This window comes from Vidua chalybeata, chromosome 2 (assembly GCF_026979565.1).
Source record: "Vidua chalybeata isolate OUT-0048 chromosome 2, bVidCha1 merged haplotype, whole genome shotgun sequence".
Taxonomy (NCBI): domain Eukaryota; kingdom Metazoa; phylum Chordata; class Aves; order Passeriformes; family Viduidae; genus Vidua; species Vidua chalybeata.
Genome location: NC_071531.1, coordinates 25,800,387 through 25,822,624, shown reverse-complemented (window position 1 = coordinate 25,822,624; position 22,238 = coordinate 25,800,387). Strand labels below are relative to the sequence as shown.

The 22,238-nt window shown below is 42.9% G+C and overlaps 1 protein-coding gene across 1 annotated transcript; it reads right to left on the bottom strand.

Moving 5' to 3' along the window:
• Positions 1-12,544: 12,544 nt before the first annotated feature.
• On the bottom strand, positions 12,545-20,632 carry LOC128784679 (coagulation factor X-like). The gene is made up of 7 exons (XM_053936501.1): positions 20,354-20,632; positions 19,619-19,751; positions 18,035-18,148; positions 17,329-17,469; positions 15,429-15,679; positions 14,542-14,659; positions 12,545-13,783 (listed from the first exon to the last, which is right to left on the bottom strand). The coding sequence occupies exons 2-7, from the start codon at positions 19,692-19,694 to the stop codon at positions 13,242-13,244; spliced, it is 1,242 nt and encodes a 413-aa protein (XP_053792476.1). The 5' UTR covers positions 19,695-19,751; positions 20,354-20,632; the 3' UTR covers positions 12,545-13,241.
• Positions 20,633-22,238: the final 1,606 nt, after the last annotated feature.

The following is a 22,238-nucleotide window of genomic DNA, read 5'->3' as shown; positions in this document are numbered from 1 at the left end:
GATCTTAGTTTACATGGTCATTTTTCCTTTTACTGTGGGATCTCTTTTACAAAAGATATCACTTGACTGAGCAGCTGTGTCCTTGGGAATGGGACTCAGTGTACTCAGTATGCATGGCACCGACTTTGCTTTTTCTGAATTGACATCAATGCAACAGGTTTATATTTTAACTTTTATATTACTATGGAAAACTTCATGAAAAGAAGGGTTTAAAAGGGCAGTCCTTTCCTCATGTATTTCTTTATAAAGAGTTATTGGGATTTCTTTTCCCCTGCCTTTAATTACCGCAGCGAGCATATGGCGACGTGTTTCATTATGGAATCCTGCGCCCTATTTCCTGCAGCCCTGTTTAGGGGTTGCCTTCCTTTTGAAGGGTTACTCATTCCAGGATGAAGCCTGCAGGCAGTGTCAGATACCAAGTTAGCAGTTCCTCAGGATGGAGTAGCTGAGGGAATTAGTCCTGCTTTAGTAACTGGTTCACATGGAAGTTGTTCCTTGCCCAGTGCAGCAACCCAGGGGAAGTGGGTTTGGAGACCTGCTGCCCAGGCAGTGATGGGGCAGTGATGGGCCAGTGATGGGGCAGTGATGGGGCAGAAGTGATGGGGCAGTCAGTGATGGGGACATGTCAATGCCACGCATCTCCTGCTATGGGCTGGCCATCAGCCCTGCTGCAGCATGATGTGCCAAGGGCAGCTGTCCTGAGTAACCCATCACATGCTTTTTTGGAAATGCACACCTCAGCTAATGAGCTGCTTAGTGCAGTTAAAATGGGTACTGATTTCAGCTAAACACCTGGATTGAGATCAGCCAAGTCTGTTCACCACCTGCAGGAAAAAAAAAAAAAAAGTTTTTCTTGCCAAATCCAAATTGCATCAGCATTTCTAAATGATAAGGAACTTGCGGCTGTTTCAAAAGAACATCAGCACTCTCTTTGTGGTTTGGTTACAGATTGCAGGAAACCTTAGAGGAGCAAACAGGGGAAGGAATGTAACCCCAGGGAGCTCTGATTTTCTCCTTTGGGTGCTGCACTCATAAGAAGACTACCAGCCTACCCTCAAGGATGTGCAAGTGTCCAGATGGCCTGGCAGTGAAACAAAAGCCACCTTGGAACTCCTCTTACCTTTGGCCCATCCCCAGAAGTATTCAAGGCCAGGCTGGATGGGGCTTTCAGCAACCTGGTCTAGTGGAAGGTGTCCCTTCCTATGGCAGGCAGTGTTGTACAAGGTGATCTTTGAAGGCCCCCTCTAATCAAAGCCCTTCTATGATTCTGTGATCTCTGTAGATGCAAGCTCTGTGCATATATTGTTAAAAATAGCAATTGTTGTTAATATTTCATTTATTAAAATACATTATTTCTTTACTTCCACCTTCATGTTTCTTTACCTTTCCCCTCAACTTATATATTAAAATTCTTTTCCCTACCAAAATTCCAGCCAAAAAAACTGGCTATGGAAGAACCAGAAGATGGCAGAGCACATGCACAGACAGCATCATAGCACTTCAGCTCCTAGTTATAGTTTCAATGATGGATAAGGGGGGTTGACAAGATGCTTAATTTTGCTCTGCAATGAGGAATATCCTCTGATCCCATGTGAAAAATGAAGCAAAATCACGTTGCAATCTGTGCCATTTGGATGAAGATTTTTTTCTCCTCCAACTTTGTCGGGTAACATCTCCCCATTGCCCTATCGTGGAGTTCAAGATAAAATTAAGGATGGCTCTCAGAGAAACCTAAGTAGCAGATTTTTCAGGCAAACTCCTGGAACACTGATGTAGTCTGAAGTGGACAATGAAGAGATAAGAAAGCACTTGGATTTTACCCAGAGTTCAAACTTTTTAATGCAGTTTCCTGTTTCTCTGTCTTTCTGCCTGACTTTCTCCACTGAGGACAGGGGCAGCAGCCCTGCAGCTGTGTCCAGATGCTATAATTTAAATTGTTCCTTTGACCAACCAGTCACTCCTTCTGCAACAGATTCAGCAGGAGGGAAGTCCTAACATGACCTCAGCAGCACCAGTGCAAAGACTGCACCAAACATCTTCCACCCACAGCCCAGACATATGTAACTGGGTGGTGGAACTGGCTTTTGCCATCAACCTGACTTCCAAATCATGGGAGACATGGATTCTGTGGACTTGTGCAACTGTCACACTGCTGGACTGCTTTTGGAGATTGACTTCTGCATTTATGACGGGAAAAAAAACTCTATCCATATTGAAACAGGATGGCAAAAACAGTTTATTCAAGTTTCAAAGTGCATCTTCAGGATGACTGGAGTTAAAAAAGTTTATTCAAGTTTCAAAGTGCATCTTCAGGATGACTCGAGTTAAAATGAAGTTTCTTCTCTTACCCAACACACAGCCCTAGGCTTGCCTGCATGCTGCTTTAAAGGTCTCTTTAATTTGTGTTTATCTCTTTATTCCCCACTGCTGGCTATGTCCAGAGCCCTGGAGAAAGAGTTGGTACTCTGTCCTGTCTGTGCAGACCCAAAGAGCATGAGGCAGAGCACTGATGACGTGTGCCTGGCTATGTGTCTTGAGTGAGGATTGCAGCTCTCTGTGCAATTAAGCAGCTGTGTTAAGTGTCCCTGCAGACAGAATTTGTTCTTATCCGGTACTGAATATCTGAGGAGTTGATGATGGTGTTTCATGCCTGGCACTGCAAACTGGGAGGGGAGGAAGGAGTTCAGATGACTGATTCCTCTGAATGCATGTTGAGTTAAAGACAGCAATCAAGGCCCATCAGAGGTGTCTGTGCCCTCTGTAACTGATTATGATTAAGCCAGGAGTGCTGCAGAACTGAGACAAGGTGTCATGGAGGGGCTGGGTGGGAGGAGAGATGAATGACAATGAGGGAATGGGTCAGCAAGTGCCAGCCCTGTGTTATGGCCTCCCTGTAGTCCCTGGGACACCTCTGAGCATGGCCCACTGTTCCATGTATCAGGCTGGCTCTCTATAGTTTAGGGCTGAACTATAATCAGAGGTTTCAAAAGAGGTCCTGTGGGAATTCAAACGGGGTATATCTTTTGGAGCAGTGATGTCAGGGAGTGACATATGCAGCCATCAGGAGTTGAGCTTCTATCCGTGGCTTGAACACCATGACCTACAATGCACTGTCACTCCTGAATCAAATTTATTTAGCAGCCTGAAGTTCAGGATGTGTCAGAGAAAAGTGGCAGGGAAATAATACAAATGGGACAGACTCCAGAGTGGGCTTTTTTGAGTTTTTATAGGGAAACCAGACAGTGATCATTGCAGAATAAAGCTGACTGCTCTATTCCTTCCAAACTGATCAACAAATTCTATTATAAAAATCATCAAATCATCCCCAAATGGTGACTTTTACACTTGAAAACCGGAAATGGTGAAGGTAGTGAATGAGAAAAAATATTGCACATTTTATGCCACAATCCAATTTGTAACATCTTTCTTCTCTCTTCCAAAATACATACTGGCACACCTTTTGAAATACAACACAGAGTACTTTTTCTGTAGGGGCTCAAATATCTCAATACCTGCTTCACAATTTTTTACATACCACTGAACTGGCTGCAAAACAAATAATTTTTTCTCTGGATTGAAATAAGGCAGACAGAGGATATCAGGTTCAGATGATAAGAGAGTTAGGCTTTTATGAGTCTTGAAATATTAGTTACCTTTGCAGATTTAATTTTTTTTCAGATTTGAATGATTTAAATAATACTTCATATAAATAATAACATATAACAATATTGTAATTTCTAGGGTGTGCAATGCATTCACTTTATGATAGCCAAAACCATTATATCAATAATGCTGGTGAAGAAAGTATCTCAGAAAGAAAGCAAGAAGCTATCAGAACAGCAGTGATTTTGGTGACAGCAAGCAAGCCTTTCCAATTCAAGGAACTTCATCTAACAACTCATTTCACTCAGCGACATGCGCAGTTAATTAGACTCTTCTGGATACATGAGTGGATTTTGCATTTTCTAGGGTTTTTTTCTGTATACATGTTCTCAAAGCCACTGACAATTCCAATTAATTCATCAGAATATGTTGTAGTTGACACAGTCACAATACAAAGCAACACTCTATTTTCAGAAGGCTTCAAACCCAAGTTTTATTATAGCATGCATGCTTTTAATACATTCTTACAAGACTCATATGTTTACATTTTACTCATTGGTCAATGAGTAAAATGCATATTGGAGCAGATAGCTGCAGGTGTCTCTTATTTATCCTTCTTTCTTTCTTGGTTTTTATGTCAATGGATTTGGTAGAAAATTCTTTCAGGGGTAAAGATGGATTGTCTTATCAAACTTCTCTCTGGCTCACAGAAGTCACTGTAAAACCTCTTCCACAAGAATATATCTAGCAAAATCTTCTGGAAGGCATGGTTGGACAATATCCTCAGAAAATGTGATAGGTTTCTCAAATTTGAGAAAGACTGTGCTGCTGCTGTTGCTGCTGAAAGTTTCTGTATCCAATTCAGCATGGCCATATATTTTTTCCACTCTGTGCATTGACTCTTACCTTTCCTTGTCCACCATCCCTGTGTCAGATAATGAAAGCAGTTGCTAATAAGACAATACCAACAAGTCTAAGGCATCTCAATAACAGAAGGGACCAAAGCTCCTTGTACTCTATATAGGTAATGTGCTGTACAAATAAAATTGACCAGTCCTCTATCCTAAAGCTATAGCAGATCATACCCATTTTGAAGAGGTTTTAGAGGGCTGACAAAATGCCAAGCAAGTAGAAAATCAGAACTTTTCAATTAGAATAATGCTTTCAATGAAAACTTTGATAAAACTTTTTGGGTTTCATTACAGTATTGCTATGGCAGTCATGATAGACAAGCCTCAACACAGAAGAATTTTGCCTCATTTGTAGAGCAATATAGTCAGACTTAAATAGAAAGGAGATATTTATTGTCTTTTAAAACTTCAACATTCTGCATACAAAAATCTACAAATTTACATATATATTTGGTCTTCCTCAATTTGTGTGAAGTCTCTTTGGGAATTAAATGATCAGGCAATTGGAGTTAAGGCAACTACAATTTTTGCTTTACTCTGGTAGGTTGAGTACAAATTTTATGACTCAGAACACCATTTTTCAGTGCCTAGAATTTGTGATAAACTACTTTTTAATAAACAAAAATAGTAAATAATATATTTGAGGTTTCAAGTATGGAATAGTCCCAGAATAATATCAACATGTTGTCGAAACAGTTATTGCTAATATCTGAATGAGGCATCTGGAATTCTTCAGTGTTTGGCCAACACAGGAAATTGCATAAAGCCATAATATTACACCAATTTAACTATATCAGCTCAGCCTTACCTGCCCACATAACTCCCTAGTTTATATTTGGCTTCTAACATATATAAAATAGACTAGGTCAAACCAAGCTTAAAGAAACTGTCTATTCTATAAATTTGGCCATGTATTTCACTGTTAGTCAAGAGATAAAATGAGGCAGTGAGGAGCAATAAGAGGGTAAGAAAAACTCTGCTAGAATTCCCTGTCTCGCATATGAAGAATAAAACGTGGGACAGTTTCTTGTTTTTTCAGTGGCAAAATGAGGAGCACTCACCAACAATCCCATATCTGCAACCCACTTCTTCCCTAGGCTGCCCCTCTCAGCACTTGCTTGATGCTGAAATAGAGACACAAGATCATTCAGGGCTGGAGGCTTGTGCAGAAGCACAGTACTCAGGAGAGTGAGTGGCATAACCCACCCAAAATTCTGACACCAGGGAAGCCTGGCCCTCTTGGGCCCAGGGCTGGACGAGCACAGTGAGGAGAAAACGGCTGCCAGTCCAGGCTCCTTGCCGGCCACAGGGACATGCTGGGTGAATGCCAGCCTCCCTGGTGACCTCCAGCTGTCTGCTGAAGGCCTCAGCAGATTCCTCATTTTCAGCATGGGCATCTGGGTTTGCTGTGATTCCTGTGACTTTCTGCCATCTAGTTTATGATTTCTGAGCCTTATGTGGGAACTGGACTGCAAAGGCATAATCAAAATGCTTGTTGTATGGGTGGTACGGGGACTTCGAAGCATGTTTTGCCTGCTGACAGCAAAGAGCCCCCGTCCATAACATTGAACACACTCTGTGACTGCTCAGCTGGTGTTACCAGTCTCCACTTGAGCTCAGAAATACCTGCTTTAAGCCAATATATAAGAAATGGAGGACTGTGGTCTTCCATCTCTATGGGGGATGGTGCCTGAAATACCTTGTCCCTGAGGTACCAAGCTGAGTGACATGCAAGGAACCTTGTAGAGCAGACAGTTGCTGTTGGAAGCAATGTTTGTCACTGAAGTGCCACTCAGCAGAGCTTGTTTGACAGAGCCCTCTGTATAAAGAATAGGTTTTTAGTCAGGAAAGTACATCTAGTTTCCATTGCATCTTGAGTTGGTTTTCACCACATTTATTCAAACCTGCTGGAACACAGATCTTTCCGTCAAAAGCAGCCTTTAGAGTTACAGATAGATACCTGCAGTGGAGGAAAATGGTTTGCAGGGAAACAGGTCGCTTTCAGGGAATCAACCCTTCATGAAAACAAGAGAAAACTTGCTTAACATTAATTTCAAAGAAAACTCCTCGACAGTAGCCTTTTACAATCTAATTAGATATGCAGGTGTCCTTGCCAGGTTTGGCTCTGCTGGATTTTTCAAGATATTAACAAAAGCTTTGCACGTGCAAAAAGATTGGAATGTCTGAAAAAAGAAAATAATTTTCATTTCTTTTAAAACTTACCCATTTTGAGAAAGTAGGCAAGTGGGTTCAGCATTTCAAAGTATTTGAAAGTCACACATTTTCCATTATTGGTATATATTATTGGTAATTATTGTTCTGTACCTGCTGTTAATAAATATTTTTTATTGGAAAATAAAGTACTCTATGCTTGGAATCATGAGCTCATGATAGTGATTTGGCATTAAATTATAGAGGGCATTGTAACATATATCAGACACAGAAGAATAGACTAAGACTAGTAATTGTTAATGTTCAATTTGAATGAAGGCAAAACTGATGGAATTAAATTCAGTGTCAGTAGTTATTAATATTTTTAGGTTTCCACATGAAAACTGCAGAAAACCTGCTGTTAGAAGAAAAGAGAAAGGCAGATTGTATTTCTTTCAAATGGAACAGGTGGTATTTGAGGAGAAAAGTGAAATATAATTCAGTCACATGATGTTACTACTACTGAAATGATAATGAGTCTTTGTGAACAGTATAATGTAAATGGAGAAATTTATTGGATTTCTACTTACTTGGATCTGTAGGCATTCAGCATGTCCCAGAGGCCTTGAAACTAGACACCAACTTTTATCAATCAAAAATCTAACCTGTTACTTTCTAACAAAATGCTCCATAGCATGAAAGGCCTGTTTCAGTCTTTGGGAGAAGAGGAATCTGAGCCCCGTTCTAATCACCAGTTTCTGATATGCTTTTCCCCCTGCTGGGACATGGATTTTGCAGTCCCCTGAGAGAACACACCCAATTGCACAGAATACTTTCTTGAGATATTTTTGCTGCCATACATCCCTCACAGCTGCATAATTTGATGTTACTTAAATTATGTCCTCTGGCTAAGGTCTTACTAAATTTGTTATCAACAGCTCAAGTAAGTCATGTGAAAGGCCTGAACAATTAACAGTATTCTTTATGCCACAGTGGCACTGCAACACAGCAGCACTTCCTAAATGTGGAAGTGTGATGTGACGTGTCCCATAGAATGTGATGTGTCCCACAGAATGAACTATAAATGTGCTTTGTACCTACAGAGACACAGGTTTTGTCATTGCCCAGGGCATAGCCAACAGCACAGGAACATAGGATTCCTTCTTCTTCAGTTTTTCAGAACTGCTCACAGTTCTCAAGTTGACCTTGCATCACTTGGTATGACTGCAAAGGAGACAAACGTATAGGCAGGTTACAGGTTCATGGTGACTTCATAAAAGCACAGGCAGCTTACAAAAGCTGGCTCCCAAACATTAGTCAAACATCCCACCACTTTAGGAAATACAGTACATTTCCTGCAAAAGGCTTTAATAATAATAGTTGTATTATTATTTAAAAAATGGTGAGCTGTCAACATTAGGTTGAGCATTGTTATTCTACATCTTATGCTGTGTTACCCAGCTGTAACTAACAGCCCTCAGGGGACAATTCAAGGAGCAAACTACTTGCCAAAACAGCCATTGTACACGAACATGGGTGTACGGAAGAAGCAAAAAATATCAACAACTAAAACATCAGTAACAAATGAGATATTGGACTCTTGGTAGATCCTTGCAATATTCCTTTTCCATCTGTATATGGCTCATGCTACCTTAGCTCAGTCCTGGTATTGCAAGATCACAGGCAGAGTGAGAGAGCTCTTCCTGGCTCTAACAGTGCAAGAGCAAGTAAACTGGTCCTAAAGATGTTGTCTAACCTGTTCCTACAGATTCATAATGAGATTCCACAGTTCACCCACACAGCTTAACGCACTTCTTAATTAGCCTTATAATGTCTAAAAAGTGTTTCCTAACATCTAATCTGAGGAGCCCTTAGAGTGATGGGATCCCATTACTTCTTGTCCTAGCCGTTCATCCTCATGAAAACAAAGAAGTCTTGCTTTTATTACATATTTTACAAATCTCTGTGGTTGCATGTTGTGGGACCAAAGGTGAAATTTTGGTTTTGTGTTTACATAATTGCCTTCTATTTATGTTGGACCAGTGTTTCAGTTTCCCAAGACTGCCTGAATGCTCATCTCAACTTATGGCAGTCCTTCCAGTCTGGAATGAGGTAAAAAAGCAATGAGAAAACACTCTCTTTTGTCTTGCTTGTTACTGTCGAAAAGAGCAATGTCAGAGGTCTTCAGAGGTGTGGAGATTTGCACTCCATATAATCTTTCAATCAAGTAGCGCAGTTTCTTGACCAGATTGGCGCCAAACTTACAGATGTTTCTGTTGCAATAAAAGTGTCAGATAAAATTATGTAAGGAGCCTCCCTTGAAGGAGAGACTTGAGGTTTACTCCATCTTTTGCAGCCACTCAGCCTATCATGCCATCTTTGGGGAAAATTGATGTGATTTTTCCCTTGGAGAAATTGGATGTGATTTTTTCCTGAATAGTGCAGTTCAGCAGTTTTTTTCCTCCTTGTTGGGTGCAACTTATTTGGTACCTTATAGTAGAAAGACTTTCTTCTCCATTTGGCACAGACTAACATTCATGGTCTTTCTTCCATTATTCAAATATTTAGATCAGCTCTTGATTTTCATATCACATTTATCTTATTGTATTTACTTCTCAGCTTTTCTGGTTTTATGTCAGGATATTTACAATTCTTTTGTACAGAGCTAGGCACTTTAACACTTGCTTTTGGAGGTCAGGTCACAAAAGATGTCACAGTTTTAATCAATTGTCCTATGCATTCCTGTCCTTGACTTGGGACAGTTTTGACATGGGCCTTAAACACTTTAGGGATTTGTGGGGATTTTAGAAATAGCCTCCCTTTAAAAAATACATTAATTTTAGTCTCTAGCTCTTTTTCTTTACTTCATTAATAAGATCTGTAATTTTTACAATTACTTTTATCGAAGTAACATTCCATCTTGGTTCTGTCAGCAACTTCTAGTCTGTATTGTAACATTAAATACACATAAGTGCACTCAAAATTGCTTTTGGCATGTTTATATGAGATCTTCCTTGAAACATTCTAAAGACTCTCAGGGCACCCTGTGTCCCACTAAGTACCTCTCCCATCTCATCTCTGATCTGCCTCTAACTCATAGCTCTTGTAATGGTGATGACTCAAGTGTTTGTTTAGTTGTCTCCAATCAGAGACAACAGCAAAATCAAAACATAAGGCATGCATCATGTCCGCAATGTGATTCATAAACTTACTCTGTAGAGAAGGTCTCAGGGACCAACCTGAAGGGGAGGTGGGATGATTTATCAAGTGGAGATGTGATGATTTGTGGAGATGTACCAAACTAAAGTGGGGGATGGGGTAACGATCTCATTCCCCTCTACACTATTAAAAATTGTGGGGTTCATTATGTTCCTCAGTAGCTTATCAATAGTTAGCAAAGATTATTTAAATATCAAGTCTCTTAAGAACATGAAGAATAGTCCATTAATTGTGCAGAACAATTGAAAACACTACATAACAACATACTGACCCCATAATTTACACACCATGTGCCTCAGCTCTGGATATCATGACACTGCAGCTGGCAAAGAGAAGCAAGGTGGGTGAGACAGCAAAGCCACCGGGTGTTCACTCATGTCCCCTGCCCCACAAAGCAAAAATATTGACAACTACCTGTGTGGCTTAGGCAAAGCAGCACAGAGCCAAGTTAAAGCAAACACTCTACCTGTCTGCCTCATCTGAAGGAAAAGGAGGACAACGGGAAGCAGCCACATTGTCCCACGATGACCTGCCATGCCCATCCTCCGAGCTCACTGCGCATCACCCGCTGCTTGCTCTGCAGGGCTCTGGGACAGCTGCTAAATGAGAAACACCACAATGCAAAGGCCATTCACTCATGGGAAAACAAAACCTCTGAGAGCAAAGTCTGCACTCAATGTCACCATGGCGCAGTGTTTAGAAACAAAAAATGTGAGTGTGCTGCAGCAATGCCACACTGATTGCCTTGTGCTGGCAGAGCACCTCTAAGAAGCTTTCCTCCAGAAATTTTGACAAAGCCTCTCTAAAGCAGCTGGACTATGCAGGCAGCAAGGAGCTAGAGTAGTGATGTGGCTCTTGTCCCTGTCCCCAGGAAGGCAGACAACCGGAACCAGAGGTTTGTGCCTCCTGTATGCTGTGCTGAAGCAGGAAGGCACCCCAGAAGTGAGGAGTGACAAGGAAGGCAACAAGTTTGCAGATCTTGGCGAGCACATTGTAAAGTTGTTACCCACCAGCACCATCGCAAGCACACTTGGACAGAGCACACTTCCCCAGATTCATCAATTTCCATCTTATTATAAAAGTTTGGAGGTTATGGGTTTTATGTGCTGTTTCCTTTTGTTGAAACCACTCCAAGGGGACAGCTCTTGACAGGCCATTGTGGTCTGGGAATCAGGCTGTAGAAGACAATCCTGCCAGGTGAGTCACTGGTGCCAGGGAGCAGTACACAGGAAGCTTGTTCTTACCATGCTAGTGCAGGGCACAAAGGCATGATCCTAAAAGTGACACTCTGCTGGTGCTGCTCACCTGGAAACACAGAAAACAGGAGCTGGAGAGACCTACAGGGTCACCCAGCCCAACCTACTGAGCCAAGAGGGGATCAAATTGACCTCTATTATATTTTTGGCATGTTGGCTCCAGGGAAGAAACTATCTGGAATGTTGCTTCCTGTTGGACACTGAGCCTGCTCAGTGTGTTTTCCTCCCATACTGTAGGATGCCATAACAAAGGGCAGCTTATCGACATTTGCAGGCCCCATCATGCGGTACACCCTGACATCTCCTTACATCTCCCACTCTGGAAGACAACCAGCATCACTGCCCTCCTGGGAAAATCTACTGCAGGCCTTCTCTAGTCACAGGGCTTACTTACCATCCTTCTTTTCTTCCCTTAAGTCTCAGGACTGGCTTTTCCTTGAAGGCAGAAGCAGCCTGAGCACTAGAGGATAGCTTAGAGCCTCTCTGTCCACCATCCTTGGTACATGCCAGCTTTTGCCTAAGCCAGCCGTGTGTGCTTGCCAGGAGGAATTCTGGTATCGCAAAATCCACCAGTTTACTCAGCAGCTGTGTGCTGTGTCCCTTTCCTGGATTTTGCAATCTGTTCAAATCTGCTACGTGAAATCACTCCCAAATCATTTGTCAACATGAAAAAAAGAATGTGCTCTAATTCTTCCTTTTGCTGCAGGCCCTGGGGTTGCTTATGACCTTTGATGGGAGGTCCAGAGGCAAGCAGATGTTTCACTCATGTCCTCTCAGCAGGGCACAGAAAGAGCAATGGACAGAAAGTGATGCCTTCAGCTACCTCAACACCTTTACAGCCCAGTCTGTGTTTTGCTTCAGTCCTCAAGCTCCGCTTAAGTAGAAGAAAGCACTTAGCAAGAGTACGTAAGTAGGATCTGGGTAGGACCCAGGCCTGAGGCTTTCCTTTGAAGAGGGATCTTTCACCCTGATTGAGCACAAGGCACAGTACCCGTGGGACAAAGGATTTGAACAGGACTCCAGTGGACAGAAGAACTCAGGGAACAAACACTGCTGAGCAGACATGGAAGTAAGCCCACTGAGGAGCTGTACAGGTGAAGACCATCAAGCTGGGATAACTGACCTGCCCACTCACTTTCCTGCCCACAAGTAGTGCTGACTGCAGCAATGCTTGCTGTTTCCAGAGCTGTGTTTTTTCAGTCTGCTTCGCTCACAGCACCTGCTATGTGAAATGAGCCAGTACCAGCTCAAAGCCCAAGAGTGATGGAGCAGGTGCCTAAGGAAGTTCAGTGTTCCAGAGTACAGGGGAACATAAGAGATTGGAGAAGCTTTGCAAAAGCCATTGGAATTCTAAGGGGGATAGAGGCTGATGGGGCTTTCTTAGGAAAAAACCCAACCAAAGGAGAACAAAAAAGAAAGAATGGTTTATTTCAAATGCTGTTGTACATCAATATTTCACCTAATAGAAACATCTAGAACAATACACATGCAAGGAGTTTTCCAATCCTCAGTCATACACAATCCAGAACGAGATACAGAAAACAGTGGATGTGCACATATGTTTTTTTCTGATGAGCAGTGTGTACAAATTAAACTAGATTAAAGTACAATCCCTATAAAGCAAAACCTCTTTTTAATTAGATATGCAATCCCCTGCTTTCTTAATCTTCTGTACACATCTTCAGGTAGAAGCTAAACAACTCCAGTATGGACAAACTCCCTGCTGAGGATTAACTGACCCCTGTCCTTCCTGCATTCGTCATGGCTAGTGATTGTTCAGAACATGTTTAGGAGCCTCTGGTAGGAGCACTTGTGACAGCAGATAGGAACCAAAATGGCCATTGATAAATAATTCAAAGAAGCCAAAGACCCCACTCAGCAGCCTTTTTGCTTGGGGACATTCCCTCATTCAACCAATTCCAAACACTTTCACAGTCCTCAGAGGTGCGCTTTAAAGCCAACAATAATACAAATGGAAGCAGAACATATCTTTAAGAATCAGATCTCAAAACAAACTTAGGAGTTGTATAGGAAAAGAAAGCTTCCATTTCCAATCCTGCACCTTGACAGCTAACAAGAAGGAGCAAGGGACACACCACCACTACAAATTCATGACTGTTCTTACCCAGCGCAAGAACCGGGACAGTTTGGTATAGACACCATATTTGCCTTTCCTTGCACATCCTTCACCCCAGCTTACAATTCCAGTAACAAAATAAGTATCCTTATATCTGGTCACATGGGGGCCACCACTGTCTCCTTGGCAAGCATCTTTTTCTTCTGTGTCATAGCCAGCACAAAACATGTTCTCAGTTACGACAAAGTAAGTGGATTGTTCACAAGTGCTCTTGTTAACATAGGGGAGTTCAAGCACCTTCAGTTTCTTTGGGAGTTGTCCACCATCAAATTCCCGCCCAAAGCCACTAACCCTCCCAGATTTCTGGTTCATCAGAACTTCATTAGCAAAGTCCACTTTGGGGAGACACGCTGCGATGACATACTCTGAAAATCTGATAGGTTCCTTCACCTTTAATAAGGCAATGTCATTATCGTAAGTCTCAGCATCAAACTTGGAGTGAATGATTATTTTGTCCACAGTGTGCATTGATTCAGACTGCTCTTTCTTCTCTCTGTCCACTTCACCTGCGCAAGAGCATTAAAAAGGTCATTAATGTGGAGAAAGTATAAGAATTCCAGAACAACCTTGACAGAGGAAGAGAATAGTATATTTATTCTGAGTGCTTTGTTCAGGACCTTAGACCACATAAGGAAACTGTAAACAGGTATGGCAATATTTCTTAGCAGCAACTGAATTGGCTTTGGTCCTGAGATTTGGTCTATGGAGATTTTTGTACCAGTTTACACAAAGGCATAAGCTGATTCAACTAAACTAATGCAATTTTGTGTGGAAGCACCTACAGGAGCTTGAGCCTGGCTTAGAGAAGAGAACATGGTCTGGACTACAACAGCGCAAAGATGAAGCTGTGTTGATTCTGTGTCCTGGCTCAAAAGGGAAGCAATGATAAATCTGAGTTTGTTCTCTTGTACTCTATTCAATGAGTTATAGCTTTCCTGTAGGTTCCTGCAAGAATATATCTGGATGCTTCTGAAGTGCCAGGAATGATGAGCTTCCTGCAGAAGCACTGCTCTGCTGAACACATTGATAACCAACATTTCTAGAATATTTGACTCTAATCACTTCCAGCTAGCTGGTAGAGAAGAAAGAGAAGCACCTGTTGTTACAAAGAAAGATTGTCAGAATAACAAGAAATTATAGAAAGCAGCAAAAAGGTAACAAACCTTACTGAATCATGTGTACATCTCATGGGAGATTTAAGGCACAGAAGGTTAGGCACAACAGATACTTTGACCTCAGAGGAGTAAAAGAAACAATCACTCACCAACAACAACTTTGATTTCTTTGGTTTGGTTTATGCAATGTGCTGCAGTAAGTATAAAATTTTCATTCAGAATAGTTCCACCACAAAACTCTTCTCCTTCCTCGTTTAACAGAACAGCCTGTGAAGCAAAGAAGGTAAGTGCACAAGGAAGAAGTGCAGTTTAATGTAGATGAGCTATAAAACACTAAGTAATTTCTCTGCACATTAGAGAGATGCTTCTTACTACAACATGTCCCTCCTAGCATTGCATTCCCACTTGCAGAGGGTACAGATTGACTTCTACTGCTACAGAGTCCTGATTGTCATTATGTGAAGTTAACATTTGGCTTCCACATTACCTCACTCGCAGTGCTGAGTAATGTCTCTCAGGCACTGACTGACTGAGCAGGCAGAGTGCAGACTCTAGATCACCCCATCCCTTGGACTTATCCCCCAGGCAATCTCCAAATGCAGGAATTCATTTTGGCTGACCCAAACACAAGGGTGAATCTGAGATATGAGGGCATATTTCTGAACCAAACGCTGCCTTTATCTGCTTTATCACCCTGCTCTCAGTTGTGCTGCCTGGGTGGATGGTCTCAGACAGAACCAGAACGTAACCTGCAAAAATGGCCTGGGAGACCAGCATGACCCAGAAGTGCTCTCTGGGGGTAAGGTAGGCAGTTCCATCTAAAATGGCACAAAGCCTTTTGTTTCGAACCTGTGAGGCTGCAGTTTGCAGAACAGCACATCCAAGTGCCCAGGGCCACACAGTTCAGCTACATCTCGCTGCCGCTGGCAGGCGACATGGGTCATGTTCAGAAGGCACCCAGCTGGAAGGAGCCACCGCTCACCTTCCCTCAGAGACACACTCTGCAAACATGCAGAGCAAAGCTCCCTCCATTTACCTGCCATGGGCATTGGCCAGGAAGACACTCATCCCCACCAACTATCCTGGTATCGACATACGGAGTCTTGCTGCTTGTTCTGTTGTCAGGCGGAGGCGTTGGGCTTTCTGTGGTAATTGCAAAGTCCTCCTCTGCACTTGTTTCGTTTGCAGGAAGGTCTGCTTGATCACTTGTTCCACTGCTATGGTCAGTGGGTGAAAGAACAGATCTTCTTTTCCTTGCCACAAAAACTTTTCCGCAAGGGTATTTTACTGCAAAGAGAAGAATGCTAAAATTAAAGATGGAGAGAAACACCAACACAAGAAGAAACTCCTTGGAAATACCATCTCACAATATAAAGTGCTGCTTCCTCATTTTCCAGACAATACAAAAGACTTGGCACATGCAACCAAGGAAGAAAGACCATATGGTTTGAAAAATGAGTGCTATTTTCTCATTGTGAAGTCTCTCCTTCAGCTTCCATCTCACAATTGTGTTTTGAAAGTATTTAAAATTTAATACATCACCTTCAATTTGTTTTTAACAAATTTAATACATCATCTTCAATTATTTACATTGATACATTCATGTAATTCTTCTTAATAAAATGTACTTAATTTGGAGTCTGAGTGAAGTGCTTTATTTTAGGAATAATATGGCTAATGGCAGCAATTTGGTATTAGCTATAAAATATATAAAACCTGACATGATATCTAAATGGTTTATTTACCCCTCCCCTGTGGTACTTTGAAATACAATAAAACTGTACATATGTACATAGTGCTAATCATAATTATCCAGTCTCTTCAGTTGCAAGTTGATAAGGTTAACTGCAATTTAAGTATAAATTTTTGCAAGCTGCTCTTTCATAGGGCCTGTAAGTGTTTAAGTAAAGATCCCGCTGTGATCAATTTTCTCAGCATGGCCTCACCTTGGGTCCCATGTACAGTTTTTGCCATCTAAATAGAGGAAAGAGATAAAGCTCTTAGAGAGTGTCCAAATGATGGCAACAAAGATGGTGGAGGGCCTTGAGGGGAAGCTGTATGAGGAGTGGCTGAGGTCACTTGGTGTGTTCAGCCTGGAGAAGAGGAGACTGAGGGAAAACCTCATTATGGTCTACAACTTTCTCCTGAGGGGAAGAGGAGGGGCAGGCATTGCTCTCTTCTCTGTGGTGACCAGGGCACAGAATCACACAATGATTTAGCTTGGAAAAGACCTTCAAGATGATCGAATTCAACCTTTTATAGGTCACCACCTTGTTAATCGGACTATAGCTCTAAGTTCCACATTCAGATGTTTCTTGAAAATCTCCAGGCATGGTGACCCCACCACTTCCCCGGGCAGTTCATTCTAGTGCTAGACAGCCCTTGCCATGGATAAGCCTGAGAGAATGGCAGGAAGCTGTGTCAGGGGAGGTTTAGGTTGGACAGTAGAAAAAGGTTCTTCACCCAGAGGGTGGTTGGGCATTTGAACAGGTTCCCTAGGAAAGTGGCCCCAAGGCCCCAAGCCTGACAGAGTTCAAGAAATATTTGGACAACATCTTCAGGCACATGGAGTTATTCTTGGGGTAGTCTTGTAATAGTCCAGGAGTCTATTGAGATCATTGAGGATTCCTTTCAAAACGGTATTCTGTGATTCAAGGATTTTTTATTATCTTGTTAACAGCAGAATTTACTCTGACAGGCCTCACTGAGAGCACCTTGCAAATGGTTCAAAATCATGTTGATTTTGATCCACTCCACACAGCACCTCACAAATGGAAAGCTTTGGAAATATAAATCTCCTGGCCTCACTCTTGAGTCTATGTCATGTAGGATACTGGTGGTTCAAGAGACATTCTTCAACTGTAAACCAAGACATCTCTTAACTGTGAAACAAGTCTCACCAACCACTGCTATTGCTTTATCACATGGCTTCGTACCTGTTGCAACACAGTGTTTGCCATCCTCTGCTAGAGCATACCCATCTGCACAGGAACACAATACATCCTTCCGCCCATCTCTTTGGACGCTGCAGAACTGCTCACAGTCCCCGTTGTTTATTCTGCAGAACTTTGGTATGACTACGAAAGAGATGGTGGCAGAAAAACTGTATAGAAACACTGACTTCACAGAAGGTCTGGAAGTTCCCTGAAACAAAACCCACTCTTCAAACAGGATCTGTATCCCCACCTGCCAAGCACCTGAAGCACCCTTTAGGAATAACTAGTGTGAGTGCTGAACATCAGCTTGTACCTTACAAAGCAGCCACATCCAGCACATCAAATGTACTTGCCAAGTCCGAGTGGGCCCAGTGGCCATGGCGTGGTGAGCTCCAAAAGCAGAGACAAATTGTCAGGAGAAGAATGAACAAAACACTAACAGAGAACATAATTGTGTAAACCCTCACACAATTCCTTCCTCCTGCCCTAAAAACTCCAACTCCTCATCACTCCCCTCGGTCCTCTGACTGAACTTCGGTTCCACGCTCTCTCTCTCACTTCTGGGCTAATGGCACCCATGGCAAGGTCACAGGGGCAGCTCTATGCCACAGAAGTGAGCCCCAGGAAGGATTTCCATGCAAAACATGCTTCCTTACAAAGCTCCCTGGGAAGTTTGCTGCCACAGTTCTCTAAAGCAGAAACTTACCAAATTCACAGTTCTTGCCTTGATAACCATCCAAGCATGTGCAAGTGTAGGAACCAATTCCATCTTTACAGTGGCCACCATAGTGACAAGGATTTGAACTGCACTGGTTCCCATCTACAAAAACAAACCAAAAACCAAATGATTGTAAGCGTGCAAGCATTTTCCATGAACTCGAAAGAGCTCTTAGTTTTCTTAAGCCATCTTTCATCCTTCCTTTTAAAATACAGGTCCTGTGAGTTGCACATTCCAGATGGAACAAACAGTATAAATGCAATCATTCCAAAGCTGCAATGATTCATCTACATATCCTCAGTTTTGCAATCTCTTTTTGGTGGCCACTGTATTATGATGTGTACACTAGCCTTTTTCTTATGGGAAGATTAAGTAATACATAGTGGTCGGAATCTACGTAACTTACAGTGAGTCCTGTAAAACCAGACAGGACATTTCTATATTGCAACGTCTGGCTAAAAACCATCAACTTTTATTTCCTTAAAGGTCATCTCAGCCCTTCTGCATGTCCTTTGCCTGCAGAGCTGTTCATTTAAAGACACAGATACTGGCATATTAAACAGACGCTAATGAAATCCCCAAACTTTACGAAACCCTGCTAAATTCACATGAGCAGGCCAAACTTCTGTTCTGTACTGCTTAGAGCACCAAAATTTTCTCACTGTATCCATCGAGGTCTGAGCTTGAGCTTGTAGTAATTACCTCTTACCTCACACTGCCCACATCTATGCTGGCATCTTGAGTTCTGCAGCCTTTCTTCCTTTCCTGGACACAACTGGCTGACCTGACTCCAGGGCCCCATAGTTACAGGGAGGACAGGGAGGTAACTCTGTATTTGGAGACACATTTCATGTAGCAGCTTTCTCCCACCCATCTCCTTTTCTGGTGCTCACTGACATGGTCTTTCCCATTTAGTGCTCTGCTGCAAAAAAAGTGTTACCCCCTCACATATGTTCTCTGGGATGCACTGTTTCATACAAGAAGTAGGATATCCAGAAAAGTGACACTTGCTCAAGAATTCATTGCTCTAGACAAGACAAATTTCAAATTTCTAAATTTTACCACCTGTTCTGCCCCTGTTGTGGAGCAGGGTCAGAATAGGTGGGACAATTTATTTTATTAAGCACAGCTGTGATGTTTGTGTGGCTAATTAGAAAATCACTGCGATATATGGGGAAGGGTTCTTGTTCTTCTCTGTTCAGTTAAATATTGTGAGCATTATTTTGTCCCTCAGTAGCTTACAAATGGATAGTAAGGGTTATATAATTATCGTGTCTCTTGAGAATATGAGAAATAGCCCATTAATTGTGCTGAGCATTTGAAAACACTACATATCAACATACTGACCCCATAATTTACACTGACACAATTGTCACTCCAAAATGGAATTCCCCATGTGCCTCAGCTCTGGATATCATGACACTGCAGCTGGCAAAGGGAAGCAAGGTGGGTGAGACAGCAAAGCCACTGGGTGTTCACTCATGTCCCCTGCGCCACAAAGCAAAAATATTGACAACTACCTGTGTGGCTTAAGCAAAGCAGCACAGAGCCAAGTTAAAGCAAACACTCTACCTGTCTGCCTCATCTGAAGGAAAAGGAGGACAATGGGAAGCAGCCACATTGTCCCACGATGACCTGCCATGCCCATCCTCCGAGCTCACTGCGCATCACCCGCTGCTTGCTCTGCAGGGCTCTGGGACAGCTGCTAAATGAGAAACACCACAGTGCAAAGGCCATTCACTCATGAGAAAACAAAACCTCTGAGAGCAAAGTCTGCACTCAATGTCACCATGGCGCAGTGTTTAGAAACAAAAAATGTGAGTGTGCTGCAGCAATGCCACACTGATTGCCTTGTGCTGGCAGAGCACCTCTAAGAAGCTTTCCTCCAGAAATTTTGACAAAGCCTCTCTAAAGCAGCTGGACTATGCAGGCAGCAAGGAGCTAGAGTAGTGATGTGGCTCTTGTCCCTGTCCCCAGGAAGGCAGACAACCAGAACCAGAGGTTTGTGCCTCCTGTATGCTGTGCTGAAGCAGGAAGGCACCCCAGAAGTGAGAAGTGAATCAGGGCAACAAGTTTGCAGATCTTGGCAAGCACATTGTAAAGTTGTTACCCACCAGCACCATCGCAAGCACACTTGGACAGAGCACACTTCCCCAGATTCATCAATTTCCATCTTATTATGAATGTTAAGGGCATGTTATTGTTTGAAAGTAAACCAGTGGGAGATCCCAAGTCAGAAATACAATTTAATAGGAAAATTAAAAGGAATGCAATAGTACAGAAACATTGACAGAGTCAGAATACAACCTGACACCCTGTTAGTCCGGTTGTTGGTAGTAGTCCAATTAACTGCTGGCAGCTGTCCTCTTGAAATGATAGACGTGGTTCTGTTGAAGCAGTGATCCTGTAGAAGGGTTTGTTCTTCCTCTGAAGGTCCAGTGGTGGTTATGGAACTCTTGCCCTCTGAGAATTCAGTGGACAAGGCTGATTGTGACTGTTACAAGCCTCAGATTATATGCAGGTAGGAACACTTGGTTCCTCCCCCTGGGTGGAGCATCTCACAATGGCATGATCTAATTTTATCAGTCATGCAGTGACACTAAATGGCCCATTAAAAAGATATCCCCTGGAGTTATCAAGGATGAGTAATGAAGGAGACAAGGAACACTGCCACACATGGTTTTAACAGCTGATGAAGATGCTGATAGAATACATAGTTTTGGGTACATCTCATATTGTAACCTAAGACAGAGGGTTATGAGTTTAATGAGCTGTTTCCTTTTGTTGAAACCACTCCAAGGGGACAGCTCTTGACAGGCCATTGTGGTCTGGGAATCAGGCTGTAGAAGACAATCCTGCCAGGTGAGTCACTGGTGCCAGGGAGCAGTACACAGGAAGCTTGTTCTTACCATGCTAGTGCAGGGCACAAAGGCATGATCCTAAAAGTGACACTCTGCTGGTGCTGCTCACCTGGAAACACAGAAAACAGGAGCTGGAGAGACCTACAGGGTCATCCAGCCCAACCTACTGAGCCAAGAGGGGATCAAATTGACCTCTGTTATATTTTTGGCACGTTGGCCAAGGCTCCAGGGAAGAAACTATCTGGAATGTTGCTTCCTGTTGGACACTGAGCCTGCTGCAGTGTGTTTTCCTCCCATACTGTAGGATGCCATAACAAAGGGCAGCTTATCGACATTTGTAGGCCCCATCATGCGGTACACCCTGACATCTCCTTACATCTCCCACTCTGGAAGACAACCAGCATCACTGCCCTCTTGGGAAAATCTACTGCAGGCCTTCTCTAGTCACAGGGCTTACTTACCATCCTTCTTTTCTTCCCTTAAGTCTCAGGACTGGCTTTTCCTTGAAGGCAGAAGCAGCCTGAGCACTAGAGGATAGCTTAGAGCCTCTCTGTCCACCATCCTTGGTACATGCCAGCTTTTGCCTAAGCCAGCCGTGTGTGCTTGCCAGGAGGAATTCTGGTATCGCAAAATCCACCAGTTTATTCAGCAGCTGTGTGCTGTGTCCCTTTCCTGGATTTTGCAATCTGTTCAAATCTGCTACGTGAAATCACTCCCAAATCATTTGTCAACATGAAAAAAAGAATGTGCTCTAATTCTTCCTTTTGCTGCAGGCCCTGGGGTTGCTTATGACCTTTGATGGGAGGTCCAGAGGCAAGCAGATGTTTCACTCATGTCCTCTCAGCAGGGCACAGAAAGAGCAATGGACAGAAAGTGATGCCTTCAGCTACCTCAACACCTTTACAGCCCAGTCTGTGTTTTGCTTCAGTCCTCAAGCTCCGCTTAAGTAGAAGAAAGCACTTAGCAAGAGTACGTAAGTAGGATCTGGGTAGGACCCAGGCCTGAGGCTTTCCTTTGAAGAGGGATCTTTCACCCTGATTGAGCACAAGGCACAGTACCCGTGGGACAAAGGATTTGAACAGGACTCCAGTGGACAGAAGAACTCAGGGAACAAACACTGCTGAGCAGACATGGAAGTAAGCCCACTGAGGAGCTGTACAGGTGAAGACCATCAAGCTGGGATAACTGACCTGCCCACTCACTTTCCTGCCCACAAGTAGTGCTGACTGCAGCAATGCTTGCTGTTTCCAGAGCTGTGTTTTTTCAGTCTGCTTCGCTCACAGCACCTGCTATGTGAAATGAGCCAGTACCAGCTCAAAGCCCAAGAGTGA

Coding starts and splice junctions, on each gene's coding strand:
- LOC128784679 (XM_053936501.1), bottom strand. CDS start 19,694: ATGGGCATGGCAGGTCATCGTGGGACAATGTGGCTGCTTCCCATTGTC. Junction 17,470..18,034: donor AGGCAAGAACTGTGAATTTG/GTAAGTTTCTGC, acceptor TCTCTTTCGTAG/TCATACCAAAGTTCTGCAGA. Junction 14,660..15,428: donor CTGGCCAATGCCCATGGCAG/GTAAATGGAGGG, acceptor TTTGCTTCACAG/GCTGTTCTGTTAAACGAGGA.